The sequence below is a fragment of the Sus scrofa genome, chromosome 15 (assembly GCF_054392235.1).
Source record: "Sus scrofa isolate SSC_HxYL_T2T_F1_AM1 chromosome 15, Sscrofa_HxYL_maternal_Yorkshire_Landrace_v2.0, whole genome shotgun sequence".
In the NCBI taxonomy this organism is placed as follows: Eukaryota; Metazoa; Chordata; class Mammalia; order Artiodactyla; family Suidae; genus Sus; species Sus scrofa.
This window is the reverse complement of record NC_139397.1, coordinates 45,234,715-45,261,952: the sequence shown is the minus strand read 5'-3', so window position 1 is coordinate 45,261,952 and position 27,238 is coordinate 45,234,715. Positions and strand designations below refer to the sequence as shown.

General features: G+C 40.5%; 1 protein-coding gene and 1 pseudogene across 12 annotated transcripts in view; both read left to right on the top strand.

Annotated features, from left to right (window-relative positions):
* EPB41L5 (erythrocyte membrane protein band 4.1 like 5) overlaps positions 1-27,238 on the top strand; it is a 137,041-nt gene that overhangs the window by 74,064 nt on the left and 35,739 nt on the right. For all 12 annotated transcript variants that reach the window (XM_084999617.1, XM_084999616.1, XM_084999614.1 and 9 more), the window contains 2 exons: positions 19,094-19,257; positions 22,814-22,911. In XM_084999617.1, the coding sequence (XP_084855743.1) occupies positions 19,094-19,257; positions 22,814-22,911 (262 nt within the window). The remainder of the gene's footprint in view (positions 1-19,093; positions 19,258-22,813; positions 22,912-27,238) is intronic.
* On the top strand, positions 15,048-15,176 carry LOC146395813 (U4 spliceosomal RNA; annotated as a pseudogene).

Below are 27,238 nucleotides of genomic sequence, written 5' to 3'. Positions count from 1 at the left end.
GAAAATTACGCTAGGAGTTCCCATCGTGGCGCAGTGGTTAACGAATCTGACTAGGAACCATGAGGTTGCGGGTTCGGTCCCTGCCCTTGCTCAGTGGGTTAACGATCCGGCGTTGCCGTGAGCTGTGGTGTAGGTTGCAGACGAGGCTCGGATCCCGCATTGCTGTGGCTCTGGCGTAGGCCGGTGGCTATGGCTCCGATTGGACCCGTAGCCTGGGAACCTCCATATGCCGCGGGAGCGGCCCAAGAAATAGCAACAACAACAACAACAACAAAAAAGAAAATTACGCTTAAATTGTGGAGATGAGCAGTTTCACAAGTGCTAAATTGTTAGGTAAGCTGGGTCATAGAAGGTAGAAGTGATTGAAGATAAAGAAGGCTTCCTGACATTTGCATCAGATTTCGAGGGTACACTGCATGGATAAATCACTAGGGACCAGAGAGCTATAGCAGAAGAAAATTTTAAAGTAGTAAAGTGCAAGGTATAGTTGAGGAATGATAAATGGGGTTTGAATGATGAGTATAGAATTCATGGAGGAGTTCCCTAGTGGCTTAGTGGGTTAAGGGTCTGGCATTGCCACTGCTGTGGCTCGTGTTGCTACTGTAGCACAGGTTTGATCGCTGGCCTGGGAACTTCCGCATGTCATGGCCAAAGGCGGGGTGGTGGTGGAGGGGAATCACAGGTTGTTTAGCATGAATGACAACTGACATTTAGTGCTGCTGTGCCTGGCATAGTTGTGGAGGCATAGCAGTTATCATTTACTCCAGCAGTTTAATTCTTTTGGGAATCTGTAAGTTATATAGGTCAGTAAAGAAATTAAGGTGCAATGAGTGTAACTTCTCTGAAGTCATATTGCTAGTACATGGTGAAGCTGGGCTTCACTCAGGACAGCTTGGTCCTAGAAACCAGACTCATACCTGTGTACTGACTCCAAAACAGTGAAAGGCTTGGTGGGGCTCAGATTGCTCTAGAAAGATAACTCTGGAGGCAATGTGAAGAATGTTTGTTGTCTGGTAGAAGACTAGGGTCATTAAAATATGCTGCATCCATACAGTAATTATTAAAAAATGAGGAAAGTCTATACCAGCTCTTTATTGGCGCATGTTAGGGAAGCACTATTGAGTGGCAAACTGAAGTGGAGTGTCTGTGTGAGGTATTTTCCCATTTTTGTAGAAATCACCAAGCTGTGTGTCTGTTTTTAAGTGCATAGAGCAGGATAAACAGTGAATTTTCAGAGGGTAGGGATTAGGGAGACATTGCTTTTCTTAGCTAACATGTGCTGCTTTAAGTAAATACAAATTAAAATGTCCTAAAATGTAGTGGGGAACAAGACAGACTGCTTCAGTGTATACAGGTAGGTCTCCACAAAAAGGAAGGGTATGGATAGAAGTGATAATGTCCTTATCCTTTGTGCATTTTTGAGAAGTGGATGTGTGCTGGTGCATTGCCAAAAACCACAGATTGAAAGTGTAGTGTCTGACAATATTTTTTAAAACTTCTGTGTGTTCACAGAGGTGTTTCAACCATCACCGCTGTTCAAATTCCAGGACATTTTTATCATCCCCCAAAGAATCCCCTTACCTATTAGCAGTTATTGCCCATCCACCTCTCCCCCAGGCCTGGCAAGCACTGATCGACTTTCTTTCTCTGTGGATTTGCTCATTCTGGACATTCCTATAAATAGAATCATATAATATGTGACCTGTTGTGTCTGACTTCTCTCACTTAGCACAGTGTTTTCAGGATTCATCCATGTTGTAGCCTGTATCAGGATTCTATTCCTTTTAATGGCTTAATAATACTTCCTTGTGTGATATATAGCATTTTGTTTGTCCATTCGTCATTTGGTGGACATTTGGGTTTCTCATTTTTGACTGTTGTGAATTATGCTGTTGTGAATATTCATGTACAGGTTTTTCTGTTTTCATGAACACGTATTCATTCCTTTCGGGTGTGTACACTGGAGTGGAATGTGGTACCTAATGTCTTGAGGAACTGACAGGTTGTTTTCCAAAGCAGCTATACCATTTTACCTTTTCACCACTGGTTTCATCATGTCATTTTCATTACAGCCACCTAGTTGTGAGGATGGTGTTTCTCATTGTGGGTTTGACTTGCACTTTCAGGAGGTTAATGATGTTGGATTTTTAAAATAAGCATATTGGCCATTTGCCTATATTCTTTGAAGACATGTCACTTCATACCTTGCCCATTTTAAAAATTGTGTATAATCTCATCTCTTTATAGCATCTGAAATTGTTTCCTTTTTTTGTTTCTGTTTTTGTTTTCTGGAGGCATGTCTGTTTATTAAGACTTTTCTTAGGTTGACATCTTATTTAAATTTTCTGGTGCATTATATGTTTGTCCCAACTTATGTGAGACAGAATGTACAGAGTAAAAATAAAGCACAGTGGCATTTAAATTAAGTAAATCTTGGAGTTTCTGTTGTGGGGCAGCGGAAACAAATCTGAGTGGTATCCATGAGGATGCAGGTTTGATGAATGGCCTTGCTCAGTGGATTGGGCACCTGGCGTTGCCGTGAGCTATGGTGTAGGTCGCCGCAGATGAGGCTCGTTTCCATGTTGCAGTGGCTGTGGTGTAAGCCAGCAGTAGCTCCGATTTGACCCCTATCCTGGTAACTTCCATATGCCACAGGTGCAGCCCTAAAAAGCAAATAAATAAATCTTCAGTTTCTGAACAGCTCTTGTACCAGGACAATTAGTTATTTCTCTGTTGTAGAGAGATAAAGTATGTTTTATAGTTTACATTTTTAGAAGATGGAATGCTCAGGGGTGAATTGCTTTTATTATATGTTTTAAATTCTATCTTTCGTATATTGCTTCTTTATAGATTGTCATCCCACATCTATTTGGGAGTTTCAGTGGGGCAGTTGAATAAATTTTTCTAGAGGAAGGGGCAATGAGAATGTTGCATTTAATGTTTCCCCAGGGAAGAGGGGTGGGTGCAGGAAGTCTGTTTCAGCAGTTAATGACCACTGGTGCCAGCCTGATGAGTGTTTTGTTTCTTTCACTCTGTAACAGATTTCCAGGAAATACAGAGAGAAATCCTCAAGTGGTTTTTGGCAGGCAAGCTTTAGACAGGAGAGGTGTTTTATCTGATGTTACCTGGGAACATTTCACTAACAGTGCACACAAGAATGTGGCAGAAGCAACTTCAGATAAACTCAGCCTGTTCTAAAAAGCACAGGTGTGATGGTGAGCAAGGGAGGCTTGTTTACGCTTAGAATCTTTATAGTCATATGTTTCAACTACAGGTTTTTTTGTTGTTGTTTTGGCCATGCCCAGGACGTGCAGAAGTTCTCAGGCCAAGGATCAAACTTACCACAGCCATGACAATACTGGATCCTTAACCCACTGCACCACCAGGGAACTCCCTCAGCTAGTTTAAATAGGAGTTAAGAAATGGATGAATCCTTTTTTTTTTACTTTGTTTTGAGACAAAGTGACTGAAACAGAAAATCTTGCTGTTATCATCCACAGTAATGTACTTTTACTATCTCTCCCCTTGTTCACACATTCTGCCCCTCCCCCAAAAGCACGCGTGTGCACACGTGTGCACACGCACAGAATCTCATTTAGCTTGAGAAGAAGTAGATCGAGAGTTGGAGGGAAGGCATGAAATACATGGTTTTATATGTCTCCTGATTGATGATGGTGTTCTCATACTATAAGGTTGCAGTCCTTTTTTCTCCTTGGTACTAACCACTTAAAGTTGTACTGTTTCATTTTGAATTGTAGTGTACTACTTTGAATAGCTTCTAAATGGACGTCTGAGATTTCATTATTCCTAAATGAGTCTCCATACTGGGTACCTGTAAAAATTAATAACTCAGTTTTCAGTGACTAGTTGTTGAGTACCTACTGTATACGGGCACTGTCCTGCTGTGTTCTGGAAATACAGTAGTGACCCAGATAGAAGTTCCCACACTCAGTCACACACATTCTAGTGAAGAAGACACAAACAGATGAAGATGTTGTGGTTTCAAACAGCAGGAGATGCTGGGAAGGAAACAAGTGGTGACCATGTAAGTGACTGCAGGTGAGGGGAGGGCAGGCCTTTGAAGAGGTACTTCAGTTGAAACCTGAGTGTCATCAGGGTCAGCCATACAGAGGAGGAGGAACATTGCAGGCAGAGATAACAGCTAATACAGGGGCCTTTGGGTTGACTTCTGAGGTGTAGGAAGAAAATGAGTATAGGTGGAGGTTAAGTCAGGAAGATGTTATGATAAGGGTTCTGAGGGCACATAGGGCCTTGTATTTCAGGGAAAACAGTTTGGATTTTATTCCAAGTGCATTGAGTCTGGTGGATTTTAAGTAAGGGAGGAGTGTTTTGATACTTTTAAAATGGAAAGTGTAAGTGTGGAGGTTTTTTTCCTGACCATCTGAGGATAATTTCCAGAGATTGTGAACTTCCACATCCAGATTCTTCTGCAGGTTTCTGTGGCGCGGGGGCGGGGGAGGGGGAGTGTTGGTTGTTTGTTTAGGGCTGTGCCTGCGACATGTGGAAGTTCCTGGGCCAGGGTTGGAACCCTTGCCATAGCAATGACTCGAGCCCCTGCATTGACAAACCAGATCGTTACCCACTGTGCCACAAGGAAACTCCTTCAGCAGGTAATTTTTAACAGTAACAGTCTCTTACCTATTTACCTATTTACAAGGTACCTACCACATACATCTGGGAAATCAAATATAACATACCGCTATTACCTAATCTGTACTGTCTACTTCCAGATTTCCTGACTGTCCTAGTACTGGCTATTTGGTCCAGCTCAGGATTATATGTTAGCTAGCATTTTGTTCTTTCTTGTGTCTTGATCTGCAGCAGTTCCTCGGTCTCTCTTTCTCTTTTACAGTGTTTGCATTCCCAAATAGTACAAATTTATTGTTTAATAGACTGTCTCTAGTTTAGATTTAACTGATTGTTTTCTCAATGTTCAAGTTATGCATTTTTAGAAGAAAAATACGATATATCTATATAGCTCTGTGCAGATGTGACGTGCCTGCAGTGACATCGGAAGATACCTGATCTCAACATTGTCCATTACTAGTTGTGTTAACTTTGGGTAGAGTGATATCTATCATGTTTTTCCACTATATAAGTTATCTTTTTTTGTATAGTTGAAAAATTATCAAATACTGGGTGTAAAGTTGTCTTTTTTCGTAATTGAAAAAATATCAAATACTTTGTAGGGGGAATGGGGAGGGAGGAATAACAAAAGGGCACAAGGAACTTTAGAGGGTGATGGATATGTTCATTTCTTTTATTATAGTGATGGGTTCACAGGTGTATACTTATGGCAAAACTCTTCAAATTATACAGCTTAAATAACTGCACATCAATTGTTTCTTTACTACACATCAATTATACCTAAATAAAGTGGTTAAAAAAATGTTAAAGACACGTGCAGACAATCAGAAGATCTCAGGATAAGTTGGAGTAATTTCCCGTTTTTCCCTCTGATTCTAGCATTCTTTCTTGGTAAACACATTTTAATTGTGGATGTTGCCATATTCCCCTTCATTGGAGGTGGATTCTGTATTTTCTTATAACTTTATTAACATATACTGGTGTATAATAAAATACATTTATTTAAAGTGATAAGTTTGGGCACGTATTTGCTTGTGACACCAACACTGTAATCAAGATTGATGAGAATTCCTTTCGTGGCTTAGCAGCTTAAGAACCCAACCAGTATCCATGAGGATGTGGGTTTGATCCTGGGCCTTGCTCAGTGGTTTAAGGATCTGGTGTTGTTGCAAGCTGTGGCATAGGTTGCAGGTGCAGCTCAGATCCTGAGTTGCTGTGGCTGTGGCATAGGCCAGCAGCTACATCTCCAATTTGACCCCTAGCCTGGGAACTTCTATATGCTGTAGGTGTGCCCAAAAAAAAATAGAAGGAAAAGATTAACGATGGATGTGTTCAGTGCAATTTTCATTTAGAGTTCTCTTTTTATGAGCATATTTTTGTGTGTTTGAGTCATCTGCATATTTACTGTTCTTATCTGTAGTGACCTCTCCCTGTCTTTTTAAAAATTTACTTATTTTTATTTTATGACACATGCACTCATGGCATATGAAAGTTTCTGGGCCAGGGATTGAATCTGAGCAGCAGCTGCCAACCTATGCCATAGCTATGGCAACGTGGGCTACTTTAACCCACTGTGCTGGGCTGGGGATCAAACCTGCACCTCTGCAGTGACCTGAGCCACTGCAGTCAGATTCTTAACTACTACACCAAGCGGGAACTCCCCTCCCTGCTTTTTAAAACAGTGCTGTTGGTCTTTATCTTCCCTGTTTTTAAGAAATTTTTAATGTTTATTAGAGATATTAACTCTGTGTAACTCATAATATTAATTGCAAATATATTTTAAATTTGTCATTTGTATTTTTACTTTGGTTTTAGTAAGTTTTAAATTTTTATATAAGCAAACTTATCCATCATTTTCTTTTTAATAGTTTCTGGATTTTAGTAGTTAGGAAGGTTTTCCCCCCTGCCACATTTTAGAGGGATTCAGCCATTTTTGCTGCTAGCACTGTATGGTTTTATTTTTCTTGTATTTGAATCTCGGATCCACTTAGAATTACCTCATTATAGGGTGTGAATGATGAATCTGTTTTATTCGGGTTTCCAGATGGCTTTCCAGTTTTGTCAGCACTAGTTTTTAAAAAATGTATCATGGTGCTAGGAAAACTGGATATCCACATACAAAAAAAATGAAATTGGATCCTACCTCATACCATAAAAAAAAATGAACTCCAAATGTATCATAAACCTAAAATTAATAGCGAGAACTAGAAAAGTCTTAGGAGGAAATATCAGAGCAAATCTTTGTGATCATGGACCCAGCAATATTTTTTTTTTAGGTTTGTATCAAAAAGCACGTGACAAAAAAGATAAATTGAAATTCATTAAACATGAAAACTCTTGTATTTCAAAGGATGTCATGAAAACAACCCATGGAGTGGGGGAAATATTTTCAAATTTTCTTCAGTTCTGTGGAGTGATTTGGGTTTTTTCTGGGCTTTTCCTATTCCTAGAGTAGGTTAGCTTCTACAGTCTTTCTGATAAGTGACCACTTCTTCATCTGTTCTACTACCTTCAGTTTTTTTTCTTCCCCCTTTTTTGTTCTTTATGAATGTGAGTTTTATGTCCTTATACTGTCAGTTTAGAGCAGTTTCATGAGAAAGCAGGAGTAAAGCTTACATGTTCAGTGTGCCGTGTTAATCCCTCATGAATGTCTTTTGGAAAATTTGTAGTCTTGTCTCCTCTGAGTCGTGTCTCCTCTGATGTTGTCCCTCTTTCACTATCTCTTTTACCTTCTGCCTTGTCTGTTAAATCTGTGTTGTAGCTTTCATTCTATATTGGTCTGTATTTCCTGTTTTCCATATCTGATGTCTATATATATAGTGCCTTCTTGGTGATTTTCATTTTTTTTTAAATTTGTGTGTGTGTGTGTGTGTGTGTGTGTGTGTGTGTGTGTGTGTGTGTGTGTGTCTTTTCTAGGGCCACACCTGCAGCATATGGAGGTTTCCAGGCTAGGGGTCTAATCAGAGCTGTAGCCACTGGCCTATGCCAGAGCCACAGCAACACAGGATTATGAGCTGTGTCTGTGACCTACACCACAGCTCACAGCAACGCTGGATCCTTAACCCACTGAGCAAGGCCAGGGATTGAACCCTCAACCTCACGGTTCCTAGTCAGATTCGTTAACCACTGAGCCACAATGGGAACTCCTTTAATTTTTATCTTTTAATTCAGCAATTCTTTAACTCTCTCTAGTCTAATGTGTCCCTTCTGAGTGTTTTAACAACTCAATTTCTCATTTCTTAGAATCTACTGTTATAGTTACATAAGCTCCTTCCCTGTTTTATTGATTCTGTCCTTTCTATCTTTCAGCGCATTTAATGTACAATTTTTAAACTCTTAAGGACTGTATTATCCTCTCTCCTTCCTCAGCTGTAAATGCTCCTGTTCCTTGGGTTCCTTTGGTTATCTGTCTTACATCAAATTTCTTTGTGTGCTTTGTAATTTTTTGTGAGTTCAACTTGCCTTGTTTTCTTTCATTGGGTTTCTCTTCTTTCCTTCTTCCCATGCTTACCAGAAAGGTAAGGCAGTGTTGAAATGCCTCGCCTGACTTTCTGAAATCCTCAGCTCTGAAGAAGGTCTTACAGTCAAACCTTTCAGGAAAATTGCCTCCAGTCCTTGCACCAGGATATGGTCGTTTGATTGTTGGTTGCACAGATACTTCTGTTCTTCCCTTCATGGCAGGCAGGAGCTTTCTTTTCATTTGAAGAAATGGGCTTGTGGCTTTTTCAGTCTCTGTTCCTATCTAGAAGATACAGTCCCCTGTCTCAAATAGTGGGTCTGACTCTTGTTCACTGCCTCATGGGGAGTGTTGCAGGTTTCATTTCCTCCAGGTAGTTGGATTTTTTGACCGTGGTGCATGTTCCCACTCTCAGCTCCCTGAGTTGCTCCTGGCTTGAGTCCCAGTTCATTGCTAAGAGTTTAGCACTGTTGTTTTTTTGGAAATGATTGAATTCTCTGCTTAATTTTTCTAATTTTAATTACTGTATTCATCTATAGTCTATACAAGGTCAACTCCTCTTTTCCCTTTCTAGCCTATCATTCGTACATATAAAGATCATTTTTTAGTAATTAAAGCATAGTTTTAAACTATAGAACGTCAGTTCTGATCTTCCACCCAACATATAGATTTCCTCTTTCCCCCTTCTCATTCCCATGGAGGTGGTGATGGTTTGCTCTTTTAATCTTCACTTTCTCCCACGTTTTCCCATGGGGGATATGGGTTCATGGTTGAGGAAGAAGAAGGAGGAAAGGGGGCAAAGTCTTATGTGAATGATGCTACTGTAACCAGCTAGGTGTCATGGCATGAATATAAGTACTAGTTTTTTTGTGCCACACATCAGTGATCACAGAACCCATCAGTTCCCATCTTAGGCAGTAGACTCCATATTTCATCTTTTGCAGCACTCTTTCTCTCTCTTGTTCCCGGCTCACCTCTTGCCCACGAACACACTTACTGCTTGGGCCACCTTCCCCTGGTGCACTTGTCTCTTGGATGGAGTTACACTGAATGGACCTCAAGCTAGACTTAACTTCCGGCTCAAGGGAAGAGCATACATTTATTTCTTTTCTCCTAACTTTTAATTTTGGATAACATCAAGCCTACAGGAAAGTTGAGAGACTGGTAGATGAGTATGCCCTTTCTCCCTGGATTTGCTACCAGTCAATGTTTTGTCTGTTTGCTGACATATTTTCTTCACTGAGCTAATTGAGGATAGCAGGGCAGATATTATATTACCATATCCCTTAGTCTTTCTCTTTGCCTGTATCTCCAAAAATCAAGGGCATCCTTGTATGTAATTATTTATTACACTCAGAAATTTTAACATTGTTATAACACTATTATCTTTTGGCAGGGGGTGGCAGTGCTGCACCAGTGGCATATAATAATTCCCAGGCCAGGGATCAAACCTGAGCCACAGCAGTGACAACACCGTATCTTTAACCTTTTGAGCCACCATGAAACTCCCTAAAACTATTATAGCCTATTCTCAGATTTTTCCATGCTTCAATAAATACCTTTTATAGATCTTTTTCTACCTGATTCAGGATCTAATCAAGATTTCAATTAGTTTTGCATGTTTCTTTTATTTTTCTATTTTTTGCCTTTATTTTTACAGCCACACCCATGGCATATGGAAGGTCCCAGGCTAGGGGTTGAATCGGAGCCACAGCTGCCAGCCTATGCCACAGCCACAGCAGTGTGAGATCTGAGCAGCACCTGCGACCTACACCGCAGCTTGCAGCAACACCAGATCCTTAATCCACTGAGGGAGACCAGGGATTGAACCTACATCCTCTCAGATACTATGTCAGGTTCTTAACCCTCTGAGCCACAACAGGAATTCCAGTTTTTCATGTTTCTTTACTCATGAAAACTTCCCCAGCCTTTTTTGCCTTTTGTGACATTGACGTTTTTTAGAGCCTATGCCAGTTTCTTTGCAGAATATCTCTCAATTTATATTTGTGTGATTGGAGTCTGATGATTAGGTTGAGGTTAAATATTTTACTTGTGTTCTGATTAAGGTGATCTGATGTCCACCAGATTTCTCTGTAAAAGCAGCTTTTCCCTCTTAATCTGTAAAGTGTCATTTTAAGACTGAGCGGATATTCTATTCCTTAAAGTCTTTTATCTGGTAGTTTTAGCATCCATTGATAATTTTAACCTAAATCAATCACGTTTATTTTGTTATTTACAGTATGATGATTTTCCAGTTCTGTCCTTTTTTGAGGGGGGAGGTCTTTTTAGGGCCACACTCGCGGCACATGGAGGTTCCCAGGCTAGGGGTCAAATCAGAGCAGTAGCTGCAGTCCTATGTCATAGCCAGAGCAACTCGGGATCCAAGCCCCATCTGCGACCTACACCACAGGTGTGTAGCCTTGCCTAGCCTCAAGGCAACACCAGATCCTTAACCCACTGAGTAAGGCCAGGGGTTGAACCCGAGTTGTCATGAATACTAATTGGGTTCATTTCTGCTGAGCCACAATGGGAACTCCAATTCTGTCCTTCTTTCTACAAATATGAAATGGTGTTCTGTAAAAGAGAGGTTCACTCTTTCCTCTCACCAATAAAGGAAATACTTTTTTTTTTTTTTTTTTTTTTTTTTACTAGTAGATACATGGATTTTTTTTTTTTTTTAATTTTCCCACTGTACAGCAAGGGGGTCAGGTTATCCTTACAGATACATGGATTTTTAAATGTTTTATCACCCACTCCTGTTCACGCACATTTTGATGTGTGACTTAATTCCAGATTTGGCCTCTGGGAATCTGCAATCTTGTTCTGCCAGCCACTTGTAAATGTAGCTTGTCCAACTGCTGGCTATTCCCCCAGGTTATTGAGGTAAGCTGCAGTCAGCTCACAGAATTTGAACCTCTCCATACTAAAAGGTGCTTTTCCCTACATGGGAAATGTAGTTACATATAATATCAAACGTAGAGGTTCCTGCATCATGTTTTGCTATGAGCTCTCCCAATGCCATACCTGACCTAGTCCTAGTGGTTTCTGATGCTTAGCAGTCTCCTACCACAAAGTAAGATGCCATTCCACTCTTGCACAGGTTCTTTGAGAGTCTTCATTTACTTGATGTGAGTTTGCCCTGTTCTCCTGGGAAAAGAAGGAGAAAAGTCAGTGCCCTCCTGTCTGTTGGGTGCCCTTGCAGAATGTTCCATTGTGTCCATTGTGTCTTGTGTTTTCTGGCCTGGAGAACATGGTGCTCTCAGGTTCTTTTTAGTAAGTCCTGCTCAAGTCTTTCAAATGTGAGATTATTAGTTTCACAGGACTGCATTACAGCTGGGTGACAACAGAACTTTTGTCTCAAGTTCTAGAAGCTGGAAGTACCAGAGATGAAGGCGTCAGCAGGACTGCTTCCTTCTAAGGCTGTGAGGAAGCATGTGTTCCTGGCCTCTCATCTGGCTTCTGTTGGTTTGTAGGTAGTTCTTGGATTGCAGCATCATCACCTGATCTCTGCCTTCTTCTTTACATGGCTTTCTTGTGTGTATATCTGTGTCCATATTTCCCCCTTTCATCAGGATATTCAGACTGGATTAAGTGTCTGCCTTACCAGTGTGATCTCATCCTGACTTAACTAATTACATCTGCAGCTATCCTCTTTCCACAGAAGATCCTGTTCTGAGGTTGTGGGTGTGAGGACTTCAGCATAGGAGTTGGAGGTGGATGGGTGGGACACAGTTTAACACATACTGTGGAAACTTTTTACTATTGTTTTTCAGAAATTCTGAAACAATTCAGTATTCTTTTACATATGGACTTCTGTTTTATTTCTGATTCACAAAGTTTTTATTTTTGGCCATGCCCGGGGCATGCTGAAGTTCTGATCCAGGGATCGAACTCTCACCTCAGAGCAACCCGAGCCACAGCAGTGAAAGTGCCAGAGCCTTAAAAGTGCCACCAGAGAACTGCTCATTAAGTTTTTAATCTTATTTTTGAATGCTGTGGACGGAGTACTTGTGTCCCCCGCAAAATTTGTGTCGTATATTGAGATTGAATCCCTAATTTGGGAGCTGATTTCATGAAGGCGGATTAATCCCTCATGAAGGGAATTAGTGCACTTACAAAAGAGATGCCAGAGGACTCTGTTATTCCTTCTGCCTTGTGGGGACATAACAAAGAGACAGTTGTCTCTGAACTAAAAAGAGAGCCCTCACCAGACACCATATCTCCTGGCAAGACTTTGCAGCTTCTAGAACTGGAAGAAATAAATTTCCATTGTTAACAAGCCACCCGGTCTATGTATTTTTGTTAAAATAGCCTGAATAGACTAAGACACATGATGTGTAGTTAAAAAAAATTTTTTTCTCTTTCATCTAGAGATGAACTTCCACTACATCTCGTTCTTTTGTCCAAAAATATTGGTTTTAAATACATATTTAAGGAGTTCCCATCGTGGCACAGTGGTTAACGAATCTGACTAGGAACCATGAGGTTGCAGGTTCGGTCCCTGGCCTTGCTCAGTGGGTTAAGGATCTGGCGTTGCCGTGAGCTGTGGTGTAGGTTGCAGACTCAGCTCGGATCCTGTGTTGCTGTGGCTCTGGCGTAGGCCGGTGGCTACAGCTCCGATTCGACCCCTAGCCTGGAAACCTCCATATGGCGTGGGAGCGGCCTTAGAAAAGGCAAAAAGACAAAAATAAAATAAAAATATACATATTTAAATTTATGATGAAAATTTCAAAATTATATAACACAATGAACTGTAACATTCTTATCAACAAGCTTCAACAAATTCTAATATTCTGCCCATTTTTGTTTCATCTCTTCTTGTTACCATGTCTTTTTTTTTTTTTTTTTTTTTTGCTTTTGGGCCGCACATGCAGCATATGGAAGTTCCCAGACTAGGGGTCGAATTGGAGCTACACCTGCTCCCATACCACAGCCACAGCAACATCTGTGACCTACACTGCAGCTCATGGCAACACTGGATCCCTGATCCACTGAGCGAGGCTGGGGATAGAACCCACATCCTCATGAATGCTGGTGGGATTCGTTTCTGCTGCACCACAAAGGGAACTTCCCACCATTTCTTCTGATGGATGTTTTGTTACCACCCCCCTTCTTTTCCCTTTTTTTTGTTTGTACCCATGGCGTATGGAAGTTCCTGGGCCAGGGATCAAAACTGAACCACAGCCACGACCTATCCAGCAATGCTGGATCTTTAACCCGCTGCACTGGGCTGAGGATTGAACCCCTGCCACTACAGAGACAATGCAGGATCCTTAACCCACTGCACCACAGCAGGAACTCCTGATGTTGTTTTCCTTGTTTTTTTGAAAAAAAGGCTGACAAGTTACACTGATAACACTTAGGGAAGATAACTGTTAGACCTGTACAAAAAGACTTAAAGATTAGCCCAGTAGAAGGTTTTATGTTAATTGATTCTTATAGATGAAAAGTACCCCAAGGACCTTTACTCCAGTGGTTTCCAAATAAGTTTTAGCCAAGAAACCCTTCTAATTAAATTGGAAATTCCAAATAAAATCCCATAAGAGAGTTACCACAGAGAGACCAAAACTACCACATTTTCCACTTATCTAAGTCACTCAAGTCTGTGGAACCCTTCAGCCTCTGTAGAACACATTTTGAAGACTAAGGTAAAGTAACTTGTCTGCAGTTGACAGGGTGGTTGCAGAGGTGGGGCTGGGACACAGATCTCTGGACTTGCAAATAAGTTCTCTTTCTCTGTTTTTACTATCCTTTGTAGCAGTTTTCAAAGGAGTTTTTTTCCCTTTAGCAACACAGGGTAAATTATTAAAATCTGGCCTTCATTCCTCTAGGAAAGCATGAAAGAGTGGCAGTTTCTTTCCTCTGCCCTAACTTGGTATTAGATCAAAAAGATAAAATGTTGGAGTTCCCATCATGGCTCAGTGGTTAACAAATCTGACTAGGAACCATGAGGTTGCGGGTTTGATCCCTGGCCTTGCTCAGTGGGTTAAGGATCCAGCCTTGCCATGAGCTGTGGTGTAGGTCGCAGGCAGGGCTTGGATCCCCTGTTGCTGTGGCTCTGGCGTGTGCCGGTGGCTATAGCTCTTATTAGACCCCTAGCCTGGGAACCTCCATATGCCCTGGGAGTGGGCCTAGAAAAGGCAAAAAGACCAAAAAAAAAAAAAAAAAAAAGATCAAATGTCTGTGACCTTTAAGCTTTTCCACAGCTGATGAATTGCATTGAATGTCTTGTTCTTTCAGAAACTGTTAAAATGCCAGATCCTTAACCCACTGAGCAAGGCCAGGGATTGAACCTGCATCCTCATGGATGCTAGTCAGATTCATTAACCACTGAGCTGTGATGGGAACTCCCAAAGGGGCCTTTTAATCAAGAGAACATAACCATACTAATTATTTATGAATTTAATGACAGCTCCTCAAAATACATGAAGCCCAAACTGAAAGAACTTCAGAGTATTGGACAAATCAATTATGGCTGAAGATTTCAATACTCTCCTTTCAGTAAGTGATGGAACACAAAATCAGAAAGGATATGGTTCAATCCCTGACCTTTCTCAGTGGGTTAAGGATCTGGCATAGCCGTGAGCTGTGATGTAGGTTGCAGATGCAGCTCGGATCCTGCATGGCTGTGGTGTAGGCTAGCAGCTACAGTTCTGATCTGACCCCTAACCTGGGAACCTCCATATGCCACAGGTGAGGCCCTTAAAAGCAAAGATAAAATAGAATAAAAGGCCCCTTTGTCCTTATGATATGACCATCTTCATTTTAAGTACTATTCTTTGCTCTAAACTCTACTTTGGTAACATTATATTCACTGTAGCTTTTTTTTGACTAGTGTTATGATGGTATATTTGTTTCTATCCTTTTATTTTTAATTTTCTTTCTTTATATTTAAATTATGTTTTGTGTAAGCAGCACATAATTGGGTTTTGCTTTTTAAATCTCTACTGATAAACTCTGCATTCAAAAACTGGAATGTTTCAGCTTTGTGCAATGGCAGTGTGGTTTATCCAAGGTGTGGTTATTGCTAATTGTAAACTTTTCCCAGTAACCCTCTGTGATGAATTGAAATATAGTTGGCATTGGCAATTTTTGACAATTGCTATGGAGACTGAATTTTTTTAAATTGATATGTTTATACCATTTCCTTTAAACATGATTATTGATATGATTGAGTCTGTTATCTTGCTGTTTGTTTTCTCTTTGTCCCATATGTTTCTTGTTCCCATCTTCCTCTTTTTTTTTTTTTTCATTAATCAACTGGGTTTTGGGTGTTTTTTTATTTTATTTTATTTTTTTGTTTTGATATTTTTGGGTTTTTTTGGTGGGGGGCCGCACCTGCAGGATATGGAAGTTCTCAGGCTAGGGGTCAAATCAGAACTGTAAGTCTGTGCCACAGCCACAGCAATGCAGGATCTGAGCTGCGTCTGTGACCTACACTACAGCTCACAGCAACACTAGATCCTTAATCCAGTGAGCGAGGCCAGGGGTTGAACCTGAGCCCTCATGGATCCTAGTCAGGTTCGTTACCACTGAGCCACAATGGGAACTCTCTTTTTAGGGGGCAGGGGAGTAGGCCACATCTGTTGCATGCGGAAGTCTCAGGGCCAAGGATCAAACCCCAGACCTGCACCACTTTAGCAACCCAAGCCACCACAGTGACAACCCATTGAGCCACCAGGGAACTCTCGATCAAGTGTTTCTTTAAATTCCTTTTATTCCCTTTTCTTACTCCATAGCTTAACAACTCTGGCTTTTTTTTTTTTTTAATTTAATGGTTTCTTAAGTGTGTCCAACTTTAATTTATCGTAATCTGCTTTCAAGGGGTATTATACCATTCCATGTATAGTGTAAGAACTTTATAATTGTGTACTTCCATTTCTCCCCTCCCAGCCTTCTTACTATCATTTGTCCAGAATTTTACTTTTGTGTTTGTTTTAGATCCCATAATACATTGTTCATTTTTCTTCTGCCTATAGATTTTGTATATCTTCCTTTAACATTTTTTTAGTGCTGGCCTTTTGGTAATGAATTCCTTTGTATGAATGATGATGATTTTGTCTTTTCTTTTTATTAAGATATAATTCACATACCATACCATTTACCCATTTGAGGTGGACAGTTTAGTGTTTTTAGCACATGTATAGAATTTTGCAACCTTTATTACAATTTTACCTTGGAACATTTTTGTCCCCCACCCCCTGCAAAAGAAACCCCATACCTATTACCTGTTGTTCTGCTCATCATTTATTTACCCTTTTGGTGAGAGAGGGATTCCCACCCTCAGTACTACAAGAAGGCCAAATACATAATGCCCAGCACTGGACAAATAAGATATACAGCAGTTTATTAGACAAGGGAGAAGGAAACCTCACAATGGTGAGGCCACATACATGTTTACTTGGGAGCAGTGAACAAACATGGGCTTTGGGAGACAGGGCTTTATAGCAACATGAGAATGAGTTGACTTCTGGTTCCTACTGGAGGATGTGATTAGCTCGTCTGAATAATTTCATAGGCTGGCAGAGTGAAACTTGTTAGGTTAAGAACCTGGTAGGATGCAGCTGGTACAGTTGATGGGGAATCTTTTTCCCTGGGAGGGTGTATCTGGTGAGAGCAGGGAAACTCATAGTTGGGCCTTTGGGGCCCTAGGAGGCTCAGGATGTCAAAGCAGTCCTTAATATTGATTCTTAAGACCATATACCACAGGAGTCAATTCCCATTCCTCTCCACAGAGGAGGAGATTTGCCTGTCTTTGTGGATTTACCTATTCTGTACAGTTCATAGAAGTGGACTCACACAATATGTAGTATTTGGTGTCTGGCTTTTTCCCCTTAATATTATGTTTCCAAGGGTCATAGCCTTTGTCAGTACTTCACTTATTTTATTGCTGATTATTATTCCATTTTTTGGGTAATATCACATTTTCTTTATCTATTTCCCAGATGATGGGCATTTGAGTTTCCACTTTTTGGCTGTTATGAATAATGGTGTCATGAACATTTGCGTATACATTTTTTGCTTTTCTTTGGTAGGTACCTTGGTTTTCCTTTTGTTATCTAGCTTTTTGGACTAGATAATAAAATTTGGGTTGATACGATTTTTTCTTTCAGCGTGTTTTGTTTTTTGGTTTTTTTTGTCTTTGCCTTTTCTAGGGCCGCTCCTGCAGCATATGGAGGTTCCCAGGCTAGGGGTCTAATCGGAGCTGTAGCTGCCAGCCTACACCACAGCTATAGCAACTCCAGATCCAAGCCTCGTCTGCAACCTACACCACAGCTCATGGCAATGCCAGATCCTTAACCCACTGAGCAAGGCCAGGGATCAAACCCACAACCTCCTGGTTCTTAGTTGGATTCGTTAACTAGGTTGAGCCATGACAGGAACTCCTTCTTTCAGCGCTTTTAAGATACTCCACTGTTCTCCAGTTTGCATTACTTCTGATAAGATGTCTGCTGTCAGAGATCCCATCGTGGCACAGGGGAAATTAATCCGACTAGGAACCATGAGATCGTGTGTTCAATCCCTGGCCTTGCTCAGTGGGTTAAAGATCCAGCGTTGCTGTGAGCTGTGGCGTAGCTCACAGACATGGCTCAGATCTGGTGTTGCTGTGACTCTGGCGTAGGGCAGCAGCTACAGCTCTGATTAGACCCCTAGCCTGAGAACCCCCATATGCTGCGGGTGTGGCCATAAAAAGACAAAAAAAAAAAAAAAGTCTGTTTTCATTCTTATCTTATTCCTTTTAACATATAATGTTTGGGGCTGCTTCTAAGTTTTTGTTCGTTTGTTTTTGTTTGGCCTCGCCTGCAGCATGTGGAAGTTCCTGGGCTAGGGATCAAACCTGTACCACAGCAGCGACCTGAGCCACTGCAGTGACAATACCAGACACTTAACCTGCTGCGCCACAAAGGAACTCCCTAGCATTGTTTTTAAGCAGTGTGGTTACGGTGTGCTTTGTGTAGTTTTCTTCATGTTTCTTGTGTTTAGGGTTTGTTCAAATTCTTGGATCTGTTGGTTTATAATTTTTATCAGATTTGTAAACATTTCACCCATTTTTTTCTTCAAATATTTCTTCTCTCCCACCCTAACTTTGTGACTAGTTATTTATACAGTAGTTTGCTTAAAGTTGTCCCATAGCTAACTGATATTCTTTTCTTTTGGGGAGATTCCTTTATCTGTGTGTATTTTATTTTGGGTAGTTTCTATTGCTATGCCTTTAAGTTTAGTATCTCTTCTAAAGTCTAATTTGTTGATTTCGTCCAATTTATTTTTCATCTCAGGTATTGTTTTCATCTCTAGATGTTTGATTTGGGTCTTTTTTTTTTATATCTTCTAGTTTCTGCTTAGCTTTTTGAACATATGGAAATACAGTTTCTATTGATTGATTACTCTCTTTAGTAGAGGATGTCTTTTTTTGCCTCTTTGCATTCCTGGTAATCTTTGAGTGGATGCCTGACATTGTGAAATTGACTTTGTTGGATGTCAGATCATTTTGTGTTCCTCTGAGAATCTTCTTGAATCTTCTTGAGCTCTGTTTTGGGATGCAGTTATATTACTTGTAAACAGTTTGATCTTTTCAGGTCTTTTATGATATATTAAGTGGATTTGTTGCCATGCTCAGTCTGGGTTAATTATTTTCCACTATTGGAGTAAGACCTTCCTAATACTCAATACCCTTGAAGTGCGTGGTTTTCATTCTGTCTGTGGAAGGGGACATTGTGGCCCAGTATGAGTGCCACTAGCTCTTTCCCCTGCCTGGCAAGGGGAGGAAATCCTTTTGGGTAGTTTTTTTCCCAGGCTCAGGAAGTTTTCTTGCACGTGTTCCCTGGTCAGTGCTCTACTTGACAGGAACTTTCTGTAGTCTTCCAGGCTTCTCTCCTTGTTTAAGTGCTGCTCTCTCCTGTCTGGTACTCTGTCCTATGAACTTGTTTTTTGTTTATTGTTTTTTTCCGACAAATACTTTTATCAGTATTTTAAATTCTTTTTCTAATGAACTCCTTGTTCTAAGTAAGTTTTCTGTTACCTTTACAGCTTGCCTCTGAAGATTGACTTGCTAGATAGTCCAGACTTACCAGAAACAACCATTGATGAGGTAGTTGGGGCAGCTGACACTCTGGACATATCCCAAGCATCAGATGAAATCAGCACAGCCCCCAGGCAGACTGGACTAGAGGAATCTGAAGTTGAATATGGGAGTAAGTAAATGTTCTGTGTAATATCGATGGCATTTCTCTAATTTACCTCCCATCGCCCTTTTTTTTTTTTTTTTCTTCTTTTTAGGGCCGTACCTGCGGCACATGGAGGCTCCCAGGCTAGGGTTTGAATCAGAACTATAGCTGCCGACCTGCACCACAGCCACAGCAATTCGGTATCTGAGCTGCATCTTCGACGTACACCACAGCTCACAGCAGTGCTGGATCCTTATTAACTCACTGGGCAAAGCCAGGGATTGAACCTGCATCCTCATGGTTCCTAGTCAGGTTCATTTCCACTGTGCCGCGACAGCAACTCCTATTTTACTTCCCTTTGAAATGAGTTATTTAAGTCAGTTCTTCTAAGAGTCTTTTATGTAATATTTGAATTTGAATTTTTAATGTAGAATAGTTATGCTTTCTTGCCTTTTTTGGCTTTAGGGTCCATTGAAATATTTAAGATCACATAACTGAGACTATTAAATATTTGTATCATTTATAAGTCATTAAACATTTCTGAATTTCCAAATCTTCTTTTTTCTTTGTTTCTTGAATAAAAATTAAGAGAAAAAAAGTTTCCTTAAAGATTTTCTAGGGCATAAGAGTGAATAAATGTTTGGCCATTCTGTTAGCATATAAAAAGTAGCATAATGAGGGCAGTTGTTTGCCTAAACCTACACAAATAATCCAGAAAGAATGCTGCTTTCCTAAACCTTTTAAAAAGTTAAAAGGAAACAAATTGCACATTAAAAATTTCTATGTATTTGTGAGTTTGGTTTGATATTAAAGCATAAATTGTCTTCAAACAGGAGCTTTCTGTTGAATCTCAGTGTAACATGTGTTCATTTAAAAGCAGCTTATATTTATGTGGCTCTTGCCAATTTTGATCTCTATTGCTCAGATGAGATGCCATCTTTAAACAGCTTAGGGAAATTGCCAGTGAGTTTGCTGTTGCCTCTGAAGAGTGTAAAAATACAGAAATAGTATATAGTAATTTAGAAGGAAGAAGTGTTAATGAAAAGTTACACAGCACTTCTGGTTAATAGAACATGCTAAAGTACTACGGGTAATTGGCATTAAAAATTTGTTATTTTGTTCCCTAAGTAACCACTAAAAATACACAGTTGAACAGATGCTCTGATACATCAAAGGTGTTTTAAATTGACATCTACCATATTTAAATTATGCTTGTGAGCCTGAGATCAGGGGAACAAAAATTAGTTTTGATTTATTATGTTGATAATTTCAGAATTGTGTTCTAATTTGATTTTTTTAAAGGTAGTAGTCAGTTACTAGATTAAGAAAACATTTCCATTATTCCAGGTGTACCTTGTTTTATTGCATTTTGCAGATAGTGTGTTTTTTACAAAATGAAGTTTTGTGGCCACCCTACATTGTCAGATGATGGTTGGTATTGCTTAGCAATAAAGTATTTTTAAAGTAAGGTATATATATATTTTTAGACATAGTGCTTTTGCACATTTAGTAGACTTGTAGCACATTTACAGTGCAAACATAACTTTTATATGTACCAGGGAACCAGAAAGTTCACATGACTTATTTTATTGTGATCTGAAGGAAACTCACTGTATATCCAAGGAATGCCTATATTTCTCATATATTTTCTTGCGAACAATTTCATTTGGTTATTTTCCAGTTTTCACAGCCCTGGACCCTATCTCTTGTTAGAAATGATCACTCTTTGTCACTAGAAAGATATGAGATATAACAAACCAAGGCCATCAGTATTTCAGTTCGTTCAGCCAGAAACAGGACTAGCTTAATTTCTTTTCAGGGTTAAAATAAAAATTGTCTCCTTTGTAGGATGCCAATATTGACTTTATTTGTATTTCATTTTATGTCCATTATATGAATTTTTTAAAGCTTTAGAAGTTCTTTCAGTGCTGCAATAGTGGTACATTCACAGACAACATTTATTTAGTACATACTTTCTAGGAAATTGTATTGGTTTTGGGGGAACATATTAGAATGCCTAGAAAAGAAAGACCAAATGAGATGTAAAAACTTCAAATATTTGAAAGCCTGTTATATCAAAGAGTTCATTTTATCTCACTCTGTTGGTGAATCTTGGATCAGCAATTTGAAAGTATAGGGAAGCAGATTTGGAATCAGTATAGGGAAAGAATTTTTTTTAACTCTTTCTGCCATGCATCAGAAATAGATACCTTACAGTCAGTGAACTCTAATTGCAGATGATACTCCAGCAGAGCTTAAATGCTATTGAAGTGGCAGAAGAAATTTCTTGCATCATGTGTGGTTTTCAATAATAAAACATATTCAATTCAAACTTAACAACATTTGCTCAGAGCTTTCAATGAAAATGGAGTGTTTTATGTTAAGAAATTAGGTCTATGGGAGTTCCCGTCATGGCTCAGCAGTAACAAACCCAACTAGTATCCATGAGAACTCAGGTTTGATCCCTGGCCTCTCTCAGTGGGTCAAAGGATCCAGTGTTGCTGTGAGCTGTGGTGTACGTCGAAGATGCAGCTTGGATCTGGCATTGCTGAGGCTGTGGCATAGGCCAACAGCTACAGATCTGATTCAACCCCTAGCCTGGAACTACCATGTGCCACCAGTGTGGCCAAAAATGAAAGAAAGAAAATCTTATAATCTCGGTATCCAGTTTATTCTGTATTTTCTTTGAAAATCCTGGTTGGCTTAGGTGAGTAGTTATAAATAGTAACTAAAAAAAAAAAGGAATCTCAGGATGTTTTTCACCCGAATAGAAGTTGCAAAAGAAGCTTTATTCCCACGAGTTCTCCCCTACCACCCAAACTCAACAGTTTAATTTAACAATTCATAAGCTAAAATATTGTGGTCCCAGCATCACCATGCTAAACTTTTCATGTCAAATAATTTGAAACATAAGAAAACCATGAGGTGGCAATTAAGTAAATAAACAAGTATGGACGTTTTTGAAATTTTGAGATTAATGTTGAATTAGTGATTCTCAGTCTGGGTTGTGCATTAAAATCAGCTAAAGAGTTTTAAAAACTACCAGTGCCACAGAGGGAACTCCATCTGGCAGCTTTTTAGAATCAGAGCAGATACAGGGCAATGTTCCTGTTTAGATTAACTCTTAATCAAATTAATGGAGAGTTACCTGGTTATGGAAAGAATTTCTATTTATCTGGATTATTATCAGATAATAATGGTGGTGTTGATCTGGATTATTACATTTTTTTTTCTTTTAGGGTCATACCTGCAGCATATGGAGGTTCCCAGGTCAAATCAGAGCTGCACCTGCCACCTATACCACAGCCACAGCAACACCAGATCAGAGCCACATCTGCGACCTACACCTCAGTTCATGGCAACTCAAGATCCTTAACCTACTGAGCAAGGCCAGGGATCAAACCTACATCCTCATGGATACTAGTCAGGTTCTTAACTTGCTGAGCCACAACAGGAACTCCTGGATTATTACCTTTAATTGATGGTAACTGGTGTTGGACTGGTAGGGGGGAGGCTTCATTCTACACCATCACAGGGCTCTGACAGCCTGGAGACTAAGCAGCTCTTTTGACATTTTTTTCAGCATTAAAAGATGCCTCAGAGAAGCTCAAACATCTTGAGGTGGAGAAGAGTTCTTTGCCATCCCCTCCTCCCAACATCGATGTTAACATCAACAGCAAGGTACCCAGATCTCTCCTCTGTATGCTTGTCACCCACCCCAGACCTCAAAGAGCCTTTTCTATCCAAAGCTAATACTTTTCTTCCCCTAGGAAATCTGTCTGGGCTAAACTTTTATAAACTTGTTTTGTCTTTTAAAAAGGTGAAATTTGCGGATGTTTAGGAGTAAAGGAGGAAATTTGACAAGAACATTAGGAGCTATAAGGTCATCCTGTGATTTTGTTTTAATTTTTTTTTTTTTTTTTTTTTTTTGGCTGTATGTGCAGTGTGCAAAAGTTTCCAGGCCAGAGATCAAACCTGCACCACTGCAGTGACCTGAGCCACTGCAGTGACAATGCCAGATCCTTAACCCACTGCCCCACACCAGGGAACTCCTTCTTGATATTTTTAAACATAATCAAAAGTAGTATGGTTGTTAAAATTTTTATTTATTTTTTAAAATATTTTTTTAATTTTCATTTTTTTTGGCTGCCCTGCAGCATATGGAGTTCCCCGGGCCAGAGGTCAGATCCCAACCAGTCTCGACCTAAGCCAGATCCTTAACCCACTGTGCCGGGCCAAGCATAGAACCTGCGTCCCCGTGCTCACAAGATGCTGTTGATCCCATAATGCCATAGCAGGAACTCCTAAACCTTTCCTTTTGGTTCAGCCCATCCCTTCTCTGATTCATAGGTCTTGAGTTAGTTGAAGAGCTTAGTTAAAATAAGCCTTTTGGGAGTTCCTGTCAGGCTCAGTGGTTAACAAATCCAACTAGGAACCATGAGGTTGCAGATTCGATCCCTGGTCTCGCTCAGTGGGTTAAGGATCCAGCCTTGCCATGAGCTGTGGTGTAGGTCTCAGACGCAGCTTGGATCCCGTGTTGCTATGGCTCTGGCGTAGGCCAGTGGCTACAGCTCCAATTCGACCCCTAGCCTGGGAACCTCCATATGCCAAAGGTGCAGCGCTAAAAAGACAAAAGACAAAATAAATAAATAAATAAAGAAGCCTTTCGAACTTATAAAAGGATTTGTCTGGAAGGGAACTGCTCTGTAATAAACTTCAGATGCTTGAGTGTAAGCTCACATACCTTTCACTATCCTGTCCTCTTGGAGTTTTATAGACTTGAGGTCAGGGTTGGGGGTGACATACTAATTGTTAAACTACTTAAACTTCAGTTTATTGTTTGACTATAATTTAAAATTTTTCTTATTTCTACATTGAATAACTTACAGAGATAACTAAAACAGAAATGGGATAAAAATAATTATTCAAATCAGTTACCAGATATCCCCACTAAATGGAAGAATGGATTTTAGGTCATGATCTGAAGACACACACATATATATAACAGATAACGAATATCTTTTGAATCAGTTTTTGTGTGTTTTTTTCTTTTTGCTTTTAATTTTTAATTTTTTTATTTTTTAGGGCTGCACCAGCAGCATATGGAGGTTCCCAGGCTAGGGGTGGAATCGGAGCTGTAGCTGCTGGCCTACGCCAGAGCCACAGCAACTTGGGATCCACACCACATCTGTGACCTACACCACTGCTCACAGCAATGCCAAATCCCCGACCCACTGAGCAAGGCCAGGGATCAAACCTACGTCCTCATGGATGCTAGTCAGATTTGTTTCCACTGAGCCATGACAGGAATTCCTTTTGTTTTTAATTTTATGACTATACCCATAGTATATGGCCAGGGATTGCCACCTACACAGCAGCTGCTACAATGCTGGATCCTTTCACCCACTGCACAGGGCCGGGGAATGAACCCACGCCTCCACTGCAACCTGAGTCGCTGAAGTTGGATTCTTAACCCACTGTGCCCTGGTGGGACCTCCAGATATGTATTGTTTTGGTTTGGTTTTAAAGAGGAAAGGAGGGAGTTCCCGTCGTGGCGCAGTGGTTAACGAATCCGACTAGGAACCATGAGGTTGCGGGTTCAGTCCCTGTCCTTGCTCAGTGAGTTAAGGATCTGGTGTTGCCCGTGAGCTGTGGTGTAGGTTGCAGACACGGCTCGGGTCCTGCGTTGCTGTGGCTCTGGTGTAGGCTGGTGGCTATGGCTCTGATTAGACCCCTAGCCTGGGAACCTCCATATGCCGCAGGAGCGGCCCAAGAAATAGCAAAAATAAATAAATAAATAAATAAAAAATAAATAAATAAATAAAGAGGAAAGGAGAAGATTTAACTAGCAGTGCTCTTTCATCCTTGGATAACTAATTGGGATTTCTTTAGAGACCCAATTGTGGAGTACAGAGCGATTTTCTTCTTTCTTACATAGTCATTGTTAAAACTGTCCTTTTGGATCTGGCATTGCCACAGCTGCAGCTTAGATCTTGACTGTGGCCCGGATCTGATCTCTGGCCCGGCAACTCCATATACTGCAGGTGGCCAAAAATCAATCTGTCATTTTGAATCCAAGCCTTTTTTTCCCTTCTATTCCTTTTATCATATTTTTTCTTAGAAATATCTCTAAGAGGGGAGTTCCCATTGTGGCGCAGTAGAAACGAATCCGACTAGGAGCCATGAGGTTGGGGGTTTGATACCTGGCCTCGCTCAGTGGGTTAAGGATCTGGCATTGCCATGAGCTGTGGTGTAGGTTGGAGACATGGCTTGGATCTGCTGTCGCTGTGGCTGTGGTATATAGGCTGGCAGCTACAGCTCTGATTGGACCCCTAGCCTGGGAACCTCCACATGCCGCTGGTACAGCCCTAAAAGGACAAAAGACCAAAAAAAAAAAAAAAAAAAAAAATCTTTAAGAAGCTGATTAGGAGTTCCCTGTGGCCTAGTAGTTAAGGATCTGGCATTATTACTACATTGGCTCAGGGTGACTGCTGTGGCATGGGTTCAATCCCTGGCCCAGGAACTTCTGAGTTGCAAAAGAAAAGAAAAAAACATGAAGCTGGGAGTGAAGCTGGGAGTTCCTGTTGTGGCTTAGCAGGTTAAGAACCTGACTAGCATCCATGAGGATGCAGGTTCAATCCCTGGCCTCATTTAGGATTAAGATTAAGAATCCAGTGTTGCTGCAAGCTGTGCCCTAGGTTGCAGATGTGGCTTGCATCTGGCGTTCCTGTGGCTGTGGTATAGGCCAGCAGCTGCAGCTCTGGTTTGACCACTAGCCTGGAAACTTCCACATGTCTCAGGTGTGGCCCTAAAAAGAAAAAGAAAGAAAATGAAAGAAGCTGATTAAACTTCAGAAAGCCTTTCCTTTTTTTTTTCTTTTTTTGACCCCTCAGTATTTTTCAGTTATATTGGTCTGTTTCCTTTACATCATCAGGGTTTTTTGTTCATTTGTTTTGTTTTGTTTTGTTTTGTTTTACTATCTCTTTAAGGTGGGGGAATGCAGAGTCAGAGACAGAAGGGTTAATTGGAAGCTTTAGGTGAAAGCTTTAGATGGTTGGCAGTTATTTTGACAGAAAGGTAGTGGAGGCCTGGAGTGAACCTAGAGAAGAATGAACTGTTCAGTCCCAGAGGGCTCCGCACGGTGGGGAGGAGGTGAGTGATTGTTACTGGAAACCTGCTTGTTTCTTGTGCAGGGTTCCCTGCAGTCTTGAGCTGCAACTTAACTTAGCTTGTGAACCAGAGGATCTATTAAATTAGTTTTGAAGCCTTAAAAAAATGAGTATGAGTGTGGGTTCAGGATAGGAAAGGGAGTAAAAGAGTGGGCTATGTTGGACTTCCTACTGTGGCACAACAGGATTGGCGGCATCTCTGGAGTACTGGGACATAGGTTCAATCCCTGGCCCGATACAGTGGGTTAGGAATCCAGCATTGCCACAGCTGTGGCATAGGTCACAGTGATTTGGTTCAGATCTGTTCCCTAGCCTGGAAATTCCATGTGCTGGGGGCAGCCAAAAAAAAAGAATGGATTAGGTAAAGGACAGTATACTATCAAGGAGTCTTTGGGGGCTTAAATGGCTGGGAAAATAATAGCTAATATTTGGTGAGGCTTACTCAGTCCCAAGCAGAAGTAGGAAATAATTAATCTTGTAGTAATAAATAAGGGATATCTAGCTACCTGAACTCTTCAACTAGTGCTGTCTAAAAATTAATTCCTGTTTTATTTATATGACACATTCTTAGTCCAGTCTGATTTCTATACCTCGGCCATTAATAGTTGATGTTTGCTTAAGGATTGCAAATTAATCTTAATTTCAGCTTTACTAACTAAAGTAATTCTAGGATGAAAAGCCTACTGTAAATAAAATACATTGTCCTAAAACAAAGTGTCAGTTGTTGGGTGACTAGCTCTAAAATTTGGGTAACTGAGAAGCTCTGTACCAGTCACAGCATTGTGAGGTAAGACTCGGCCTAGCACTGCCAACAGCAGAGTGGACATCAAACTTGTCTT